Source organism: Augochlora pura, chromosome 6 (genome assembly GCF_028453695.1).
Source record: "Augochlora pura isolate Apur16 chromosome 6, APUR_v2.2.1, whole genome shotgun sequence".
Taxonomy (NCBI): Eukaryota; Metazoa; Arthropoda; class Insecta; order Hymenoptera; family Halictidae; genus Augochlora; species Augochlora pura.
In genome coordinates this window covers 8,947,545-8,965,447 of record NC_135777.1, presented here as the reverse complement: position 1 = coordinate 8,965,447, position 17,903 = coordinate 8,947,545, and the positions used below count along the sequence as shown (strand labels likewise).

Genomic DNA, 17,903 nt, shown 5'->3' with positions numbered 1-17,903 from the left:
ATTTCTCTAAATAAATTGATAGCGTCATCTGGTGAAAATTTCGCGGTACTTGTTCCTGACGAATATACTTCTCTGTGGTAAAAGTTCCGACATTTTATCACAGATGGCGTAACAAATATTCTCCTAATTCTAATTTAGAATCATATTTCAATTTTCCCAATTTTGGGAACGCCATAATTATTGAGAATTTAAGGCTTACTACCGAAAACAATAGTGAAGAAGAAATTAATATGCAACCAAATAAATGAAATAGACTTTTTATTAACAAACAACGTAAAAAATCTAGTTTTAATATTCGGTTTAAAATTAGTTCACTCCCGCCATGATACAAGTACGTCATCAGTGCGATACCTCTGAACGCAAGACGTTTGTATCCAGGGAGTATGACCGCTGCTTTTATATTGATGTAATCCTGCTACTGCTATCATTACGCCATTGTCTATACAGAATCGTTCATCTGTAGCATGAAGTACTGCATTTCGTTCTTCACACATAATTTCCATCATTTTCTGCAATCTTTCGTTACATCCCACACCACCAACAATTAATACTTCAGATGATTTTACATGAGCCATTGCTCGTTCTAAAATATCATAAAATCAGAAACATATTTGTTTGCTACATTATGAAGTGCAATTGTATTTTATACCACTGTACCTGTAATTTCAATTAGCATAGCAAACAATGTTTCTTGGAGAGAGAAACATAGATCCTCTTGAGTAAATTCTTTAGAATCTAGCCAAGAGGCCAGATGTTCCTCTACGTGACTTAAAATACCAGAGAAAGATACATCCATACCTTTAACCACATAAGGCAATGGTGCTAGTTTTTTACCTCTTTACGTCCATGAAATTAAAACAAGGCAGATTGTTATTGCATTTATAGATAAAATGATCTCTCAAAATGAAACAACTCACTTTTTTGCTAATTGTTCTATGTTATAACCGGGGCTAGGATCATTTGAAAGTTTCAACAGCCTTGCAAAACGATCCAAGCAATTTCCAACAGCTATATCTATTGTTTCCCCAAAAATACGATATCTTTGTCGAGAGTATGCAATCACCTGTGTGTTCCCTCCAGAAACATAAAGGACAGTCGGATTCAAACTACCTGTGATTAAACGACCCATTTCTATATGACCAACACAATGATTTACTGCAACTATAGGTTTATTGTACAGTTGTGCAACAGTTCTTGCCACCAGTGCAGCTACTGTCAATGGAGCTCCCATTCCAGGACCCTTGGTGTAGCATACCACATCTACATCTTTCAATGTTATCTTTGCATCATCCAATGATTTTTGTAGAACATCAAGAATATGTGTTCTGTGATGTTGTGCAGTCTCACGTGGCAGGAATCCTTTTCAAAAGAATCATTGAAAAATTCCATGTATAACTTCATAAATAATGAAAATAATCATTCGTACGAACAGTATGTACTGTTTCCAGAAAAGTGGATGTGAAAGGTTATGTTTTTACCTTCACCCGGCGGTGTAACATAAGTATGTCGGACATTTGATATTACATTTTCGTCTTGAATAATTCCAATGCCTAATTTATTCGCGCTACCTTCAAATCCAATTGCTATCACCATTTCTATTTTAGTTATTTCCGGTCAGTCAAAAGTGCTTCGAACAATGTGTATTTGGCATCAAATAAAAATCTTCGTGGATCTTCTAAAATCAGTCATACTTCACCGTAGTAAATATTTGTATCCCCACTATTTTAATGCACATCCAATCCTCAGTGTATCCTATCTCAGAAATTAATCGTCAGCCATTCGAAAAAGAGCAATTTCTGTACCAGCCTCTATATTACTGAGCGGTCTAGACCCGCACATGCTTACTATGGGTGAGGCAACTGTACGTAACAAGAGAACTGGTAAACCTTCAAAGCATCACCAGAAAAAACTCGCTGACATTAATATGAAAACAGACATTACTGATCCGTGGTGCGGGATAGATCTCCGAGAGATCGATGATAATAGATGTATCGATAATTTTGAAGATTCTTTTGTGGAGTATCAGTCAGAACATTCAAAACTTGCCGATTCCGAAGAGTATTTGAAGAAACTTTGTAAGTAATTTTTACGTTCGCTTCTTTTAAAATTATTACGTACGACAATGCCATATGGTTCTTTTCACATTTACAAACGATACAAAAATTTAGCTTTTATATTTTTAATATATGCAACGATACTATATATTTTTTTGTGTAACATGTTGTAGATGCTAGACTTAATAATCTTCAAAAAGGTACATCAAAGAAAGATTTAATAACATCTTTAGTAGAAGTGAAAGAGGACTGTATTACTCGATTAATAACTTCTGGTTATAAATTTGAATCAGAAGAGGAAACAGAATTAGTTTCAAATCCTTTAATAAGACACATAGCTCCTCATTTACAGGTCATTAAGTAATAATATTTGCAAGATGCAATTATTTGTAGATTGAGCTATTTTGTGTGAAATAATAATATCCATCCTTTTAGGCAATAACTACCAGTGAATCAGTTCATCTTCTAAAAGCAGACATTCTTCAGATAATCCTTGAAACTGAACAAGAAAAAGAAACTATTCATAGATTGAATAATTAGAGAAGTTTCCTTTTAAGAAAATATGACGGTAACAGCATTGTCAGGAAAAGTATTTCTGGTGGTAACTGGTGCAAGTCGTGGTATTGGAAAACATATTGCAACATTGTTTGGGTCTGTACTAGAAAAGGATTCACATGTTTTACTGCTAGCAACAAACTTGGCTGCTTTAAAAGAAACTGCTAAAAATATACCTTCTCATGTATCTGTTGACACTGCCAGTGTTGATTTAAGCAAAGCAACAAAAGATGAATTGCATGGTAAACATTAAAAACATATATATACACAACTATAAATATGTAGTTATAGATTATAGGCTACTAAATATTTAAAAAATCTTTATTGTTTTTAATATAGGTATTTGATCTCACGTACTCATTGTACTATTAGTTTTCTCAAAGTTTATCCTTTTCAATTATTGTACTGAACCATATACATTTTAGGTATTATAATACGATCAATGAAAGATAAAACACCAGAACAATTTGATAGAATGGTTGTAGTACACAATGTTGGTACAATGGGAGATCTTACTAAAGTTGCAAATGATATGACTGATATAACTATATGGCAGAATTATTACGCTTTAAATGTCTTTGTTCCTGCTATATTAAATGGTGTTATCATGGAAATATTTAATGAAGTCCCAGATCAAAATAAGACAGTTATAAATATTACTTCATTGCTTGCTATTAAACCATACAAGTCTACAGCTTATTATTGTTCTGGTAAAGCAGCAAGAGAAATGTTTTTTAAGGTAATAAGTTTATAGATTTATTTAGTTACTTCTTATTTATCTGTATATTTAATTCTCATATACTTCTCATGTTGATGTTATCTAGGTGTTTGCTGTAGAAAACCCTGAAGTGAATGTATTAAATTACTCACCAGGACCAGTTGAAACTGATATGTTACATGAAGTGTGTAAAACACATGGGGATCAAGACATTAAAGCTTCATTTAATAATATGCTAACAAACAGAACTGTGTTAACATGTGATCAAACAGTTAACCGACTCTTAAACGTTCTTAGAGATCAAAAGTATACATCAGGTGATCATGTTGATTATTACGACGAATTGTAAAATATATCTGGATTTATTGTTCTAAATTATTTACATTCCAATACTTGCTAGTTGAGATATTAATATAAATAACATTTTTGTTGAACTATTTACGGTAGTTAATTAAAATTTTTTATTTAATTTCCTATTAACATTACATTATAAAACTATACAAATTATACATAAATAAATGTTTGTTAATCGTAGATTCAAGAAATAAAATTTTATTTACTATTGTACGTCTGTGGTTTCTCGTTTTTTTCGTAAATATCGACAACAACCCATGATTATTCATTATCTTATGTCAAAGGTTCATGTACCGCACAATTACTAGTTTCATTTTAGATTCGTACGTTTATCAATAACATTAACATAATAACACGAATTTCTACAAAAACTAGATAAAGTGGTACAGGATAGATAAGTAGCATGAAGTATGAATAAATTATCCCATATAATGCAGCTAGTGTTAATGTTCCTATGTTTCCTAACTTAGAAAGTTTCATCATAATTTTTACTGGTATCTTTTAACACTAAACGTACCGGCATTTTTCTATACCTAATCTTACCATAGAATTTTTGTCGGTAAAAAATAAGCTACGAGAAAAACGGAAAGTGGGAAATTGAAAAATCGGATGATATAAGAATTTACAGAAAGTCAAATGACCGACAGAAATAACAATAAATGTAAGAATTAGAAAAGTAAATTTTCAAAAGGGGTCATTTGACCCCTCTTGGTACGTTTAGTGTTAAAGGCACAGACTTAGATAATATAGTTTGCATCATTGAACTAGCAACACCACTGAATGTACCAATTCCTACTGATACATACATGTACCAAGCTTTCCATGTTAAACTTTGAACCAATAAAGAAGATAAAAATAAAAATACTGATAATATAACTACTGCCTCTCAAGATAATTCTAAAATTTTGTTTTCAAAAAGTTAAATAGATATCCAATAGTTATTTCTCTATGTACTGATTAAAACCGTTTCGTTTTTTGGTACATGTAATAATAAGTTAACTAATTGTAGATCAAATAAACTGTTTTAAAAGTTGTCTGTGAAAATCAATTAAATTTATTAAAAACCCAAAGTATTAAAATGCATGCTATCAAATTCATTGGTACGCGGGTAAATCAAACATCCAATGAAAGATGCTTACCCATGCACAAACGCAAACAACCATATGTATGCATGTGTGTATAATAATTTCTTTTAATGTACTATCGGTTGCATCGAATATCGTGCACAGAGTAAGATAATGTCATTCATTAAAAGACGAAATGAATAATTTATAAATATTGTATAAAACTACTGTGAAATAGTGTATATAAATTAATAAAAGATCAGGAGCACGTATGGTGTTCGTAAAACACGATCGAACGATCAAGGCGACACCTGCTGTTCGTTTCGCTTGGAATGCATCCTCTGCATTTGGTGCGGCTCGTCAAAGAAAAGTCTTTTGAACGATCTCCATTCGTAGAACGTCACGCGGAAGTGAATCACCGAGATTCGTGCCAGATAATGCAAGTTTGCGAGTTGCCGCGGTGAGAAAAGTGAGTGTCGTTGTCTCGAAAGGTTCTTGAGCCCGGTGAATGTCGTGAAAATTCCACGAGTAGCGCTCACTGGGTGGGCGATTGATTTTCAAAGTGACCGTAGACTGCGAGCGAATGAACGCCTCTGACGCTTCGGTACGGGTAGCAACCAGCGTTGCCAGAGTTAGATCTATTCGAAGTATCGTCGGGTAAAAGTTTTGTGAAGCCACGTAAAACAACGACGAAAAAAATAAAAAAGATATTAATAAAACCAAAAAAAACTAGTGCAAAGGTGTGTACCAGCAAATGGGAAAAAGCGAGAAGAGCCGACCTTCGCTTTTAATGAAAGAAAGGAGCGAAGGAGGCTATACGCGTACATACCGGTTCAGACTCTCTCTATCTCTCTCTTTCTCTTTATCTCCCCGAGCTTGTGCTCGAGGTATTCCGCGATTCTCAAAGTATCCGTTACGACACCAGCAAGGTATTGCCCGGGTAATATCTGAAATGGTGTCGCAAGAAACACGGTTCTATCGGTCACGATATCGTGCAGTCGGGCATTTGCGTGACCTTGACGTACCCGTTACTCGAGCCACAAATTCCGTGTCGCGTTTCGGTGTGGCTATGAGTCGTTCGCGACAAGATATCCTCCGACGCTTTCCGAAAAGGTGATGTTCCGCGTACGACATCCCCGACGATGTCTCGATATACTGAAAAAAGCTTCGCGTACGCGAAATTCTCTCGTCTGTGTACACACGGTCGGTGTAACACTGATGAGCGGTCGGTCGGACAGTCGGTCGGTCTTATCGTGTATCGTAATCGGCTACGTGAGTGCCGCCGGTACAGCGTTACCCGGGTAATGCTCGAGATAAACTTCACAACTTTATGCGTTCTCGGTCCGGTAAATGCAAAAGACCCGCGAAAACTTGAGACCTGACCGACTCGCGTTTTCGCGTGCACGCGACGCCTTCGAAAGGCGATCTCTGAATTTGGTTCGACTCATTGAAAGTCCACGCGACCAACATTTATGGATCGTGGATCGAAGCGTACTGCAATTCTGGACATGTGGAGAGTGGCGATGGTAAGGCATCGCGACGGGTGATGTCCAATACCACATGTGGATTTCGCGAATTCAAATTCTGAGAAACGCTTTTGCCCGGGAATACTAACTTTTCCGCTGCTCGAACCACTACAGATGATACCTATTTGTGACATATAGAATTTTTAACGTAGGCCAGTCGACCCAAAGGACGAGTGGTACTGGTTCTTCTAGTGGTCTCATGGCGATTAATCCAACGTATTATCATCTTTATGGCTGTTCTGTCATGTTTTGAGAATTAACGTGTTCACTGATCTCGCAGGAGTTCGGATCACCAGTTTTCGCTCCTCCAGTGTCTTCCATTTCAAGATATCTGTGAGGTAAATACTTGAAATATGACTTGTTAACTCGTAAACTGAAATGAAGATATAAAGTAGAAATGTACAAATATTACATTATTTCAGAAATGTCACGGGACTATGATAGGCGAAGAGGAGGCAGTGGTAATGGTAGCAGTTCTAGTAAATTACGGATGGATACCAATGTATCCCAACCCAGACCTCATGGTGAAAATTCTGGGAAGAGGAGAGAATTAGATAGTATGATGCGGAAAGCTCGTGAGTCTCAATCAAGTTATTGGAATAAAAAGCTTCTGGAGGTAGAGGAGCGAGACCCAAATCGATGGAGGCACAGTGGATACAAAGAGTTGTATGTTGGAGGCACAACAAGTGGAGAACCAAGCAGAGGACATCCTCGCAGTCCAAGAAGTCCTAGACCTAGGAGTCCCCATAGTCCAAGACCGCGCAGTCCTCGAACTAGAAGCCCACGTTCGCCTCGCGATAGATCACATACCAGAGGAAGACCAGCACGAAGTCCAAGTACAGGCAGTACTTGTTCTGATAGATCATGTAGCGTCTGTTCACCGAAAGAACGACGACGCATTACCCAACCATCTCGTTCGCGTTCAAGATCGCTCACACCGGTTCGAGCTCGAGCACACCCAAAAGAAATAGTACCGTCGAGTTCCCGAGTAATACCGGCTCGAACTAGACCGCGATCACCTCCTTTGCCTCGTCCACGCACGCCCCCACCTACACCACAACCTCCACCACGTCACCAAAAGGACTACAAAACAATTAAAGAAAAAGAAGCCAAAGTTCGTCGCAAAGAAAAGCATCATACTAGAATCCCAGAAGATCCACGTGTCCCAGATCCAATACCATTGGTAAAACATATTTTCGTAGATGTACATAATTACAAATTATGGTTCTTAAATGTAACAACAACTTTTTTCACATATAATTATAAGCCCTTTCTAGTTTTACCTACATTCGTTTTTGTTTCCAATATGTAACTATTAAACTTGTGCAGATGCGTAAACCTGTAAAGGTAGAAAAAACACATTCAAGTCATGGAGCAACCCAGATGATTAGGCCTCCACCGGAATCTTCGCCCAGTGAAGACAGCGACAGTTCTTCTACTACATCACACGTAGGACCACCTAGGATGACATTATCAGAACGGTATGTTTGTGATATCTCATGTATGAAGAGTAATGAAAAGAATGGGATTAAAATAAGAATGTAAAACTGTCTTATAGATTCGGAAAAATGGCACAGTGGAGCGTAGATCGTAGGGATATGGAGAACATGAGAATCACAAAGGATGGAGAAAATGCTATGAAAGTAGTAATAGAAGGCGAAGAAAGAATTGCAAGATTAGGATATGATTCCCCACCTCCAGGACATTATCCTGAATCACTGTTAGCACAAGGACCAAGAGGTCTTGAATGTTGGGACGACGTCCGTGTCAGATATGATTATTACAAAGCAAGAGGATATCTTCGAGACCTCACATTAGATGACTACATAAAGTGGGAAGAATGGTGGTATAAATATCAAGAATGGTTAGAGAGGGAACGTTTTTATGAACAATGGGCGTCTTCGAACCGTCCTAGTGGAAGCCGCAAAAGACGCGGTAGACGTAATAATGCAGCTCATTGAAACTTCACAAGCCTGTTGTAAACCATTCTTGATTCATAGACATTGTCATCAACAATACATACTGTAATATTTGTTGTGCTTAGAAAGGACTACAGGTGTGCAAATGCTCTATACATACATGAATACATACCTATACGAACACACAAATATATATATATATATTATTATATATATATAGTATATAAATTATATATAATAATATATATAATTATAATAAAAAGTATGACTGTGCTGTAAAAACCTCTTTCTCATCAGTTTATCAAGTAAAATTTGATATTCAAAATTTTTGCTTTTTTTTCACATGTTACACACACACTACAGTGTATACAAAGATTTTTTGTCCCGTCTAAAACATCAATATTTATCAGAAAAGATGTACATGTACCTTATTTTTTTTTTAAAAGATTAATGTTTTAATTTGACATAATTCTCTTACTCTGAGCAAAAATATATTTAGTTATAAAATTTTTACTAACTTCAGAAATCAATAAAATATTACTTTTTATTTAGCGAGAATACACAGTGTAAATGTTTCTTCATTATGCTCGTATAAGGCGATGTAAAGTTTATATCATAAGAAAAAATAAATTGATTCTTTGTGAATAAATAGTATAAAATTATAATATACTTTACTAAACATAGTTCATAGATTTTTATAATAATGTTACTAATTTGATTTAATTCTGAACACTCCAATAATTCTTTTTGGTTGGATAGTGTATTTCAAATTACTAGCGTTACTAAATTGAGTGCAGGTGCAATGATTTTCAATTACTTCACATAAAATTCCTTATATCTACTTTGATATTTCAGAAAGAATCAATTCTCTATCAATTTTTACCACCTGAAAAAATTAGAAATAAAATATTGTTAATGTATAAAGCAAATGTTTATAAATTTATGTATACATTGTTAAAAGACGCTTCTTATGTATGTAAAATAATAAGTTATCATTGCACTGGAAATCGCATTTAAAGAACATGAAAGAGACAGATAGATAAGTTACATAAGATAAGAATTGCTCCAAGTCAGGGTTAAAGGTTTATCAGAATTTAAACGTGTACATATAAAGATGACACAAAACTACTGCATCGGTAGTAACGCTTAAAGTTTGTAGTGAACACAATTCCAAGCAGAATAGAGGTAATCATGGCTTCACAGAAAATTGTTCGAAAAATAATATCCTCTTCATTGGCTCCAATACCTGTTGGTCCATACAAGTAAGCAGCATAACATTATACATGAATGTTTTGCGTTTGTTTATGCGTTCTTTTTGTTATTGCTTTTTAATAATCCGGTATAACAAATTTTATATTAACAGTCAAGCAGTACTTGTAAATCGTACTGTGTACTTATCTGGAGTTCTTGGTGTTGATGTGAAAACTCAAAAACTTGTCGAGGGGGGTACAGCTGCTGAAGCTCGCCAAGCTCTAATAAATATGGGACACATTTTGAGAGAATCTGGATCAAGTTATGATAAAGGTTATATATATTTACTGAATTTATGTATATTAATAAAAATAAGAGCTAACTTTTACTTCAAGTTTATAATTTCAATAATTTATGAAAATTGTATTTTCTTACAGTTGTTAAAACAACAATCCTTTTAAACAATATAAATGACTTTGTTGGAGTAAATGAAGTTTACAAAGAATGTAAGAATAAATTCAATTCCATTAAATCTTGTAGAAGAGATAAATCACGTTTATCTCATATTATAATTGATAATTATTTATCTTTTTGTTTTGTAGTTTTCACAGATAACTATCCAGCCCGATCTACATTTCAAGTTGGAAAATTACCTATGGTATGAAATGATTATTTTATATTTTGTGCAATAAATTTTACTAAGTTTAATTACTTATAATATTACAGGGAGCTCAAGTTGAGATTGAAGCTATTGCCGTTACTGGGGATTTAGAAACAAAATTATAATGTTGAAAGTATTTCAATACTATGTCAAATACATTTTTTTCTAAAACTGAAGCAAGTACTATTATGGTTAATACTAAAATAGATAAATATATGTAAAACAAAGTAGTAATATAAATGATGAATATAAAAATAAGTTTCTCTCTTTGTATGTTATTAAATATATTATTTTATAAGCACTAAACTTAACATTCTTCTTGATCTGTGACAATTCTTCTCATTTCATTGGTAACACGAAACATTGGTCCATGTCCAGGTATTATAAATTCTGCAATATTTATTACATATGATCTCCAATGTGATTGATCTTTTTGTAATTCCACTGTTCCGAGGTCTTTCCATATTGAAGGATTTAAAATATCTTCTTCTTTCTCAAACAAATCTCCTGCAAGATATATTGTAACATTCAATTTCAATTACCCACAATAATTTTTTATACTATATATTAATAAATCTGAGAAAACCTGTTATAGCATAGCACATAGATTTTCCAGATACATGGCTTTGTGCTAGTACTGTGACATCTTCAGATGTATGTCCTGGAGTAGCTATGACTTTAACTTCTGGGCAAATTTCATATGCAGAGTCTATAGAATAATTATAATCCTTTGTATTAATTGCATAATAAAAGTTAATTATATTTGTCTTCGTATATGTAATACGTATTACCATTTTCAAATTTTGTTCCAAAGAACGTTTCTCCTCTGTGAACACAAGTTCCAATTATATGCTCAGCATTTAGAAAGAGATTATTGTTGCCTATGTGATCCGCATGACTATGGGTACAAACGACATAATCAATTTCATCAGGAGTAATATTATGTCGATTAAGAGCTGAAATGAAATTGTTAAATAACTATATTAAATATGTTTAAAAAAATCATACCTTGTATTATTTTGTCTTTATCCCAAGCTGTCATTGTATCAACAATCACATTTTTCGATGCTTTTATTAATGTACAAGAACAATTTGCTTTCATCGTCTCATTTTCAAGTTTTTCCGAATAACCATCAAACAACACAATAATTTCACACATTTTTGGAGCTCAAAATACAGCCAACCTTATTTTAAGAAGTCACAGTACAATGTTTACATTTGAAGTCAAAACATTATTTTACTGTTGCGACTAATTCGAAGTTTAAGGAAATACAATATATAAAATGAAATTGGTAAATAAATTAGTATTACGATAACATAATACGTAATTTTATATAATAGTAGATAGAAGATATTTTTAGTAATACCTCTTATTTTAACCTCAATTTATACAAATATCTTTACTGCTTATGGTAATTGTTCTATACACGAATTTTCTTATTTCTAGTACTGTTTGTCAAGTGAACCAACAAAACCATGCTTGGTATTAAGTTTCAAAGGAATTACACTAATGTTAGACTGCGGTTTAAACATGCAGTCTGTATTACATTTTATGCCAATGCCTTTGGTTCCTAGCTCAAAATTTAATTCATTATTATCCTGGCTTCCGCGTGATAATCATCAAGATTGGCAGATAGAAGGGGTTTGAATATTTAATTATATTAATTAACAAAAATGTAACATCATTTATGAAATTTAAATATTTACTTTTTAGGAGTTGAAAGAATGCTGTGGCAGAGTATTTGTAGATTCAACCCCAGAATTTTCTCCACCTCTGGAGAAAATCATAGATTTTTCAGAAATTGATGCTATTTTGATATCAAATTACACTTGTATGTTAGCTCTACCATTTATAACAGAAGATACTGGTTTTAAAGGCATTGTGTATGCCACAGAACCAACACTACAAATTGGACGTTTCTTTATGGAAGAATTAGTAGAATTTATTGAACAAACACCTAGAGCAACGTTAGCTAAACATTGGAAAGAGATGTTGCATGTTTTACCTCCTCCACTAGCTGACGCTCTCAAACCAAAATCTTGGAAACATGTATACTCAATGACAGCAGTTAACAATGCTTTAGCAAATATCCAAACAGTTGGATATGATCAGAAATTAGTAAGTAAATAAAGCAAAATTATTAGTTTGAGGCAGATTTTTATTAAGTCTTTACAGGATATATATGGTGCATTAACAGTTACTCCCATAAGCTCTGGATATTGCTTGGGTAGCAGCAACTGGTTAATATCCTGTGATCATGAGAAAGTTGCATTTGTCAGCGGATCATCAACACTAACAACTCATCCACGACCTATGGAACAGGCTACATTAAAACATGCCAACTTATTAATATTAACAAGTTTAACTCAAACACCCACTGCTAATCCAGATACAATGCTTGGGGAAGTTTGTATGACTGTTGGTACGTATCACGCAGGTCTTGTTCTTATAGGTAATTTATATTTTTACTAAGTAAAATGTTTTAGCAATGACTCTCAGGGCTGGTGGATGTGTTCTGATACCCTGTTACCCCTCCGGTGTTGTGTATGATTTATTTGAATGTCTCAGTATTCATTTGGATAAATCAGGATTTTCACAAGTCCCTCTATTTTTTATATCACCAGTAGCTGAATCATCTTTAGCGTACTCAAATATATTAGCTGAATGGTATGTATCAGATATCGTAATCTATTAAGCACCATATATATACATATATCATTTCTTTCAATGTGATTTCAGGTTGTCAACAAATAAACAAAATAGAGTTTATCTTCCTGAGGAACCATTTCCACATGGATTCCTTGTTAGAAATGCTAGATTAAAACATTTTACATCTACATATGCAGAGGGTTTTAGTTCTGACTATAGACAACCTTGTGTTGTCTTCTGTGGTCATCCTAGTCTTAGATTTGGGGATGCAGTTCATTTTGTTCAATTATGGAGTAATAATCCACTACATACAATAATTTTTACAGGTATATCTTGTTTACTATGTTGCGTGTTTATTCTATGAATTATGAATTAATTGATGGTTGTTTCAGAACCAGATTTTCCATATCTGGATGCACTAGCGCCATTTCAGCCTTTAGCTATGAAGGCTGTACATTGTCCCATAGACACATCACTGAATTTTACTCAGGCTAATAAGTTAATTAGAGATTTAAAACCAGAACATTTGGTAATACCAGAATGCTATACACAACCACCTATAACAGCACCACATAGAACAGACCTTGTAATAGAACCTGTTGGAGTAAGTTTGTATGTTTAAATGTAATTCTATTGATATACATTGTTTCGAGTATAAACTCTGATTGATACATGTGTTTAAGGAGAAACCTTTAATTACCTTCAAACGAGGTGAAGTAATCAAATTACCTTTAAAGAGGAAAAAAGGACGAGTATTTATCGAACCTGAATTGGCTGGAAATATAATTCCAAGTGAAATTCGACCTGGTTTGAGTCTTGCTTCTATTACTGGTGAATTGGAAGTTAAAGACAACGTGTACACAATAAAGGTATATATTTATAAAATATAAATAAGCATAATATGTTCTAATCATAAATTAAAAACCATGCTTGAAGAGTATTGAAGATAGGCCATGTGGAAAGCGTAAAGCTTCGTCCGGTTCACCTGCTCCAATTAAGGAAGAAGTTCTGAAGGAAAGGAAACATGAATACGGTAACGTCGATCCGCAAGAGTTACTTCAAAAGCTTAATCAAGAAGGTATCCTGGGTGCCAAGTTAACACATAGCACGACTGCTACCAGTATTCACTTGGTAAGGGATGTTTATATTAATTTAAAAAATGTATTTTATTTAGATATGTTCATGGTCCATTTGTATTTATAGCAAGATGAAGATACTTTAATCCAAATAGGAGACAATTCAACCCATATATTTTGTAATGGTGATCAAAAGATTAGAAGACGTTTAAGGATTATCATAATGCAGTGCCTAAAGAGATTCTAAAAGAACTAAGTGACACCAAATAATGACCATTTTATGTGATGTGACAATTTTATTATAATTTATTTTTCTACATCATTGGAATTATCGTTCATTTAATACCCTTTAGAATGTGTGTTAAAACATCTGGGTTGTTAATAAGCATAATTTACTTTCGGAATTATTTATAACTATGTCCTGTACATAAACAGACATTGTGTTATATTATTATATAATATCTACAAACCCATATATAATTAACGTGATAACATCGCACGATTCCGTGATTTATTACAATATTTTATGCAGTAGCATATTTAAATTAAAAGTGTAAAACTAGATAGAGATTCTACCTGAATGAAATAACAACACTTTTTAAAAAAATTGTATCTACCTCATCAGGAAACATATAACTGAAGCATACGACCATGCGAGGCTGAGAACACATTGTATTTATGGAAGAAAAACTTTCTTTTCTAGTGCCAATTATGACACTATATTTTTTTCATTTAATGTACATGCACAGTTTTTATCAGTACAAAATTCTCCAAAACGTATATTTTATCTAGTACACTGAATAGCAAAAATTCGGTAGTATTTCAAAATCATTTAAATACAAGAACATAATATAAAAAAAAAATAATTATTTCGTTTGTCTTTTTACGGATATCTACTGTAGATATAATGCAATAAAGATGATGACTAAAAATGACTGCATTTTTGTGTTTGCTGCATCCTGAATGGGTACTAACATGGTAATCATCTATACATATATTGTTAGACGTTCCATGTTATCTATGTTTTCGTATATTAACGAATACTTGTGTGAATAATACATTGTTTTAATGTATTATCTTTAATTTAATTTTATAAATCGTAAAAATTTCATATTTAATTTGAGAGATACAAATATTTCATTATTCATTTTTTATCTTTGTTATAAGCTTTTAAACTGAAGCCAACAAAAAAATTTGTACTGATGAAAAAAATTATCAAAACTTCAAATTCAAAAGAAGTACGTTATAACTTTCATTTGTCTGCTTCTTCTGTTAACGTCATTATGAATTGATTGTTCACTGTTATTATTGAGTTTACATAATTAGTATAATTTTTTGGATGAGCACATTACTTTCTTACTTGCATTCAGAATGCAGCATTTATAAACCTAATTACCAGTAACTATGCCAATTGCTAAGCCGGCTACGAAGGATGTGATGAAAAAATGGAATTCTTTAGGTCTGAAAGTGGCATCGCCAGTAACAGAGTGGTACCAGCGTCGTGTACGAGATTCTCCATTTTTCAACAATTGCTCTGCTTTATCTAACTTTTTGTCAACGAATCTCTCGACCTGAAACAATAAATTCTTTTACTAAATAGATTATTTATATATATATAATTTACAGGTAATATGTACATATATATTTTAATTCCATACAAATTTACACAAAGGACTAACAAATAAATTTCATAAGAGAAAAACAAAAAATGTGAATAAACTTTACAGCATTCGGTTTATTTTACGATGTAACTTAAATGTTTTTACAATACTTCGATACCATTTAAATATTGCTTTAGAAAAATCTATGCATAAATTTGTAGATGCATGTTAGGCATAACAACATAGTATTATTATTACAAAGTATATACACATTTTGAATGCATATGTAAGGCTTTTTAAAAGCATTAGACACGTAGCTTATATATATGAAAAATGGGACATTATTAGTTGTTAAAAATTGAAACAGTCTTGCTAATGTGACCGCCAAGTGCTCTGTCCTATCTAGTGAAACATCAGCAAGAATAAAAATTATAAGTAATGTACAATTCTGATATGATAAGTTATAAATATACACTGTTTACTTTTATTTTATTAAAAAATCAAGCATATTCTGATTCAGGATGCTAAACCAATAATGAAACCACCAATGAAACTGGTTGCCACAAATGAATTGTTCCTACACCATCTTCCTACCTATAAATAATAGAGATACTCTGTTAGAGGTATTAGTGCATCAAGCAGAGAAACAAAATAAAATAAATATGAATTTACCTTATCTAATAGTTTAGGTCCTTCACCAGTAACTTTCTCTTCTACTATATCTGTTATTTTCTCAGCCTTTTTCTGTATTTTGTCCCAGTTAACTTTTATGTATCCTTGATGGACTGCTATTTGTAACATTATAATACCACCACCAAATGCAAGAGCGGCCATTTTCCCAACTTTCATTGTCATAAATCCAGTGACCCTATATGGTATATTTTCATAAAATTGAATGAATTTTAATAGATAAGTATTAATGTTATACTAAAATAAGAGAATTGTGAAATAATACTTTTTATTTTTTTTCACTTGTATACATTAAGTTCGTACCATCCTGATGTTGTACCAATAACAATTTGTTTAGTGGCAGACGTTTTGCTAACATCTCCTAAAATCTGGTCAATGAGACTTTTTGTTTCCTTAGAGATGTTAATTTCATCATGGTTCGCATCGTCTTTGTATCTTTTACTTACCGGAAGACTCATCTTAACACTGAAAACAAAGTACTACTTCTGATTTTTTATAGCAGGTGGGAAACATTTAATTGTATAGAAAATCATTAATTTATTAGTTCATGCATTTGTTTTAAAATTGTAATATTGTTACACATTATTCTTTTTGTCATGAATTATCGTAAAATGAATTAATTTTGTGCGTCATTTTGACGTCTTTAAATAAAACGTTAGGAAGTCATCCTTCGGTTATTCGTCAGAACAAAAATATATCGATGATTACATTGCCAAGAATGTGCAGTTGTACGGTGCTCTATCGCATAAATCTGATATTTGAAGGTCGACTTTATACGCTCGATAAATTTACACGGTCTTCGTCAAATAAGAATAATGGTTCTTCGAAAATATGTCGAAAAACAAATAAACAGCTACCGTTTAAATAATTTTGTTGCTCCTGATTTGAGGGTAGTCTTGCGTATTTTAGGCATATTAGAATTCAGGTGTGTCCCTAAATTACATAATACCTCATAATAATTAGTATTTACACGTGTAAAGCTCACCTAGTCTTTGAATCACCAAAATATTCGAAAAAACTAATATCTTTGTGCTGTTGAAGCTATTTGACAGTTCGAAGTCTCCGGTATCACCGAACAACAGTTCTCAGTTTAAAGAACGTAGGGACGTTATTGTAACGATACCGCTACTATACCGTCAACAAAGAATATACAGTAATGAGTCCTACTCCTACTCAACTCGAGGTCGTAGCTCGATTCGTTAGCGAGGGTTCAAATAGAAATTTTCTTTGCTTTGATAGGTTGGAAATTTACCAGTGAGACAGTGCTGCCCTAGCAGTCAAAGAAAAAAAAGAAAAAAAGAACGAGTAAGCAAGAGAGCATGACATCAGCACAACACATGTGGAGCAAGTCACATTGACGAACAATGTAGATTGTCTCACTCTAACGTGCTTGCGGTCTTACTCTATTCGCGCATCCATTCGGTTGGCGTGGCATCAGAGACACACAGCGCGAAATTCGATTTTTAAAGAAGCTTCAGATAATTAAATATGTTCTCTCATAAGATTCTCGAAAACGTATTTGCAAACCCCACTTTTGCATCTATTTAATAATTACATTTTAAAACACCCATTTTATATTAATACTACTTCACAGCCATTAGTCAAAGTTGAAGCTCCTTTACAAATGCAATTTCACGGCGCATGTCACAGATGGCGCGTCAACCGAACGAATGCGCGGGAAGAGTGAGGTTGCAAGTACGGCAAAGTAAGGCAAGCTAGGTTTCCTATCCATGTGCATATCACATAGAGTCTGATGGTATCTGTTTCTCTCCATCATGTCTCGTTCTCTTTCTAAAGTATTTGCGCGAATATGGATGCGCAGTAAAATGGTGGGGATATGCGAA

The 17,903-nt window shown here is 33.3% G+C and overlaps 7 protein-coding genes across 14 annotated transcripts; 4 read left to right on the top strand and 3 right to left on the bottom strand.

Moving 5' to 3' along the window:
- Positions 1-241: 241 nt before the first annotated feature.
- On the bottom strand, positions 242-1,886 carry Tcs3 (Probable tRNA N6-adenosine threonylcarbamoyltransferase Tcs3). The gene is made up of 4 exons (XM_078182831.1): positions 1,479-1,886; positions 918-1,359; positions 658-836; positions 242-583 (listed from the first exon to the last, which is right to left on the bottom strand). The coding sequence occupies exons 1-4, from the start codon at positions 1,591-1,593 to the stop codon at positions 312-314; spliced, it is 1,008 nt and encodes a 335-aa protein (XP_078038957.1). The 5' UTR covers positions 1,594-1,886; the 3' UTR covers positions 242-311.
- A 49-nt stretch (positions 1,887-1,935) lies between these two features.
- On the top strand, positions 1,936-3,894 carry LOC144471097 (sepiapterin reductase-like). Of its 2 annotated transcripts, none has more exons than XM_078182832.1 (4): positions 1,936-2,075; positions 2,490-2,851; positions 3,035-3,348; positions 3,434-3,894. In XM_078182832.1, exons 2-4 carry the CDS (start codon positions 2,617-2,619, stop codon positions 3,674-3,676), a joined length of 792 nt encoding a protein of 263 aa, XP_078038958.1. In that variant the 5' UTR covers positions 1,936-2,075; positions 2,490-2,616; the 3' UTR covers positions 3,677-3,894. The 2 variants fall into 2 exon arrangements, with proteins under 2 accessions (XP_078038958.1, XP_078038959.1); XM_078182833.1 differs by lacking the exon at positions 1,936-2,075 and adding an exon at positions 2,268-2,406.
- A 1,181-nt stretch (positions 3,895-5,075) lies between these two features.
- Positions 5,076-8,234, top strand: LOC144471095 (uncharacterized). 5 transcript variants are annotated; one of them, XM_078182826.1, is made up of 5 exons: positions 5,076-5,214; positions 6,424-6,609; positions 6,694-7,454; positions 7,601-7,752; positions 7,830-8,234. In XM_078182826.1, exons 3-5 carry the CDS (start codon positions 6,696-6,698, stop codon positions 8,230-8,232), a joined length of 1,314 nt encoding a protein of 437 aa, XP_078038952.1. In that variant the 5' UTR covers positions 5,076-5,214; positions 6,424-6,609; positions 6,694-6,695; the 3' UTR covers positions 8,233-8,234. The 5 variants fall into 5 exon arrangements, with proteins under 5 accessions (XP_078038952.1, XP_078038954.1, XP_078038951.1 ...); XM_078182828.1 differs by having other exon boundaries at positions 5,076-5,485; positions 6,552-6,609; XM_078182825.1 differs by having other exon boundaries at positions 5,076-5,485.
- A 1,086-nt stretch (positions 8,235-9,320) lies between these two features.
- On the top strand, positions 9,321-10,353 carry Uk114 (reactive intermediate imine deaminase A homolog UK114). The gene is made up of 5 exons (XM_078182839.1): positions 9,321-9,452; positions 9,554-9,714; positions 9,819-9,887; positions 9,984-10,039; positions 10,108-10,353. Exons 1-5 carry the CDS (start codon positions 9,382-9,384, stop codon positions 10,165-10,167), a joined length of 417 nt encoding a protein of 138 aa, XP_078038965.1. The 5' UTR covers positions 9,321-9,381; the 3' UTR covers positions 10,168-10,353.
- LOC144471098 (metallo-beta-lactamase domain-containing protein 1) lies at positions 10,339-11,353 on the bottom strand. Its single transcript, XM_078182834.1, has 4 exons — positions 11,051-11,353; positions 10,834-10,998; positions 10,629-10,751; positions 10,339-10,549 (listed from the first exon to the last, which is right to left on the bottom strand). Exons 1-4 carry the CDS (start codon positions 11,199-11,201, stop codon positions 10,350-10,352), a joined length of 639 nt encoding a protein of 212 aa, XP_078038960.1. The 5' UTR covers positions 11,202-11,353; the 3' UTR covers positions 10,339-10,349.
- On the top strand, positions 11,226-14,090 carry Ints9 (integrator complex subunit 9). The gene is made up of 10 exons (XM_078182824.1): positions 11,226-11,334; positions 11,490-11,684; positions 11,757-12,161; positions 12,219-12,465; positions 12,530-12,710; positions 12,783-13,018; positions 13,085-13,296; positions 13,376-13,561; positions 13,629-13,823; positions 13,896-14,090. Exons 1-10 carry the CDS (start codon positions 11,326-11,328, stop codon positions 14,013-14,015), a joined length of 1,986 nt encoding a protein of 661 aa, XP_078038950.1. The 5' UTR covers positions 11,226-11,325; the 3' UTR covers positions 14,016-14,090.
- On the bottom strand, positions 14,088-17,188 carry LOC144471099 (FUN14 domain-containing protein 1). Of its 3 annotated transcripts, none has more exons than XM_078182835.1 (4): positions 16,917-16,992; positions 16,363-16,524; positions 16,042-16,237; positions 14,088-15,339 (listed from the first exon to the last, which is right to left on the bottom strand). In XM_078182835.1, the coding sequence occupies exons 1-4, from the start codon at positions 16,970-16,972 to the stop codon at positions 15,157-15,159; spliced, it is 597 nt and encodes a 198-aa protein (XP_078038961.1). In that variant the 5' UTR covers positions 16,973-16,992; the 3' UTR covers positions 14,088-15,156. The 3 variants fall into 3 exon arrangements, with proteins under 3 accessions (XP_078038961.1, XP_078038962.1, XP_078038963.1); XM_078182836.1 differs by lacking the exon at positions 16,917-16,992 and adding an exon at positions 17,045-17,188 and having other exon boundaries at positions 14,099-15,339; XM_078182837.1 differs by lacking the exon at positions 14,088-15,339 and adding an exon at positions 15,466-15,963 and having other exon boundaries at positions 16,917-17,056.
- Between the last annotated feature and the right edge of the window lie 715 nt (positions 17,189-17,903).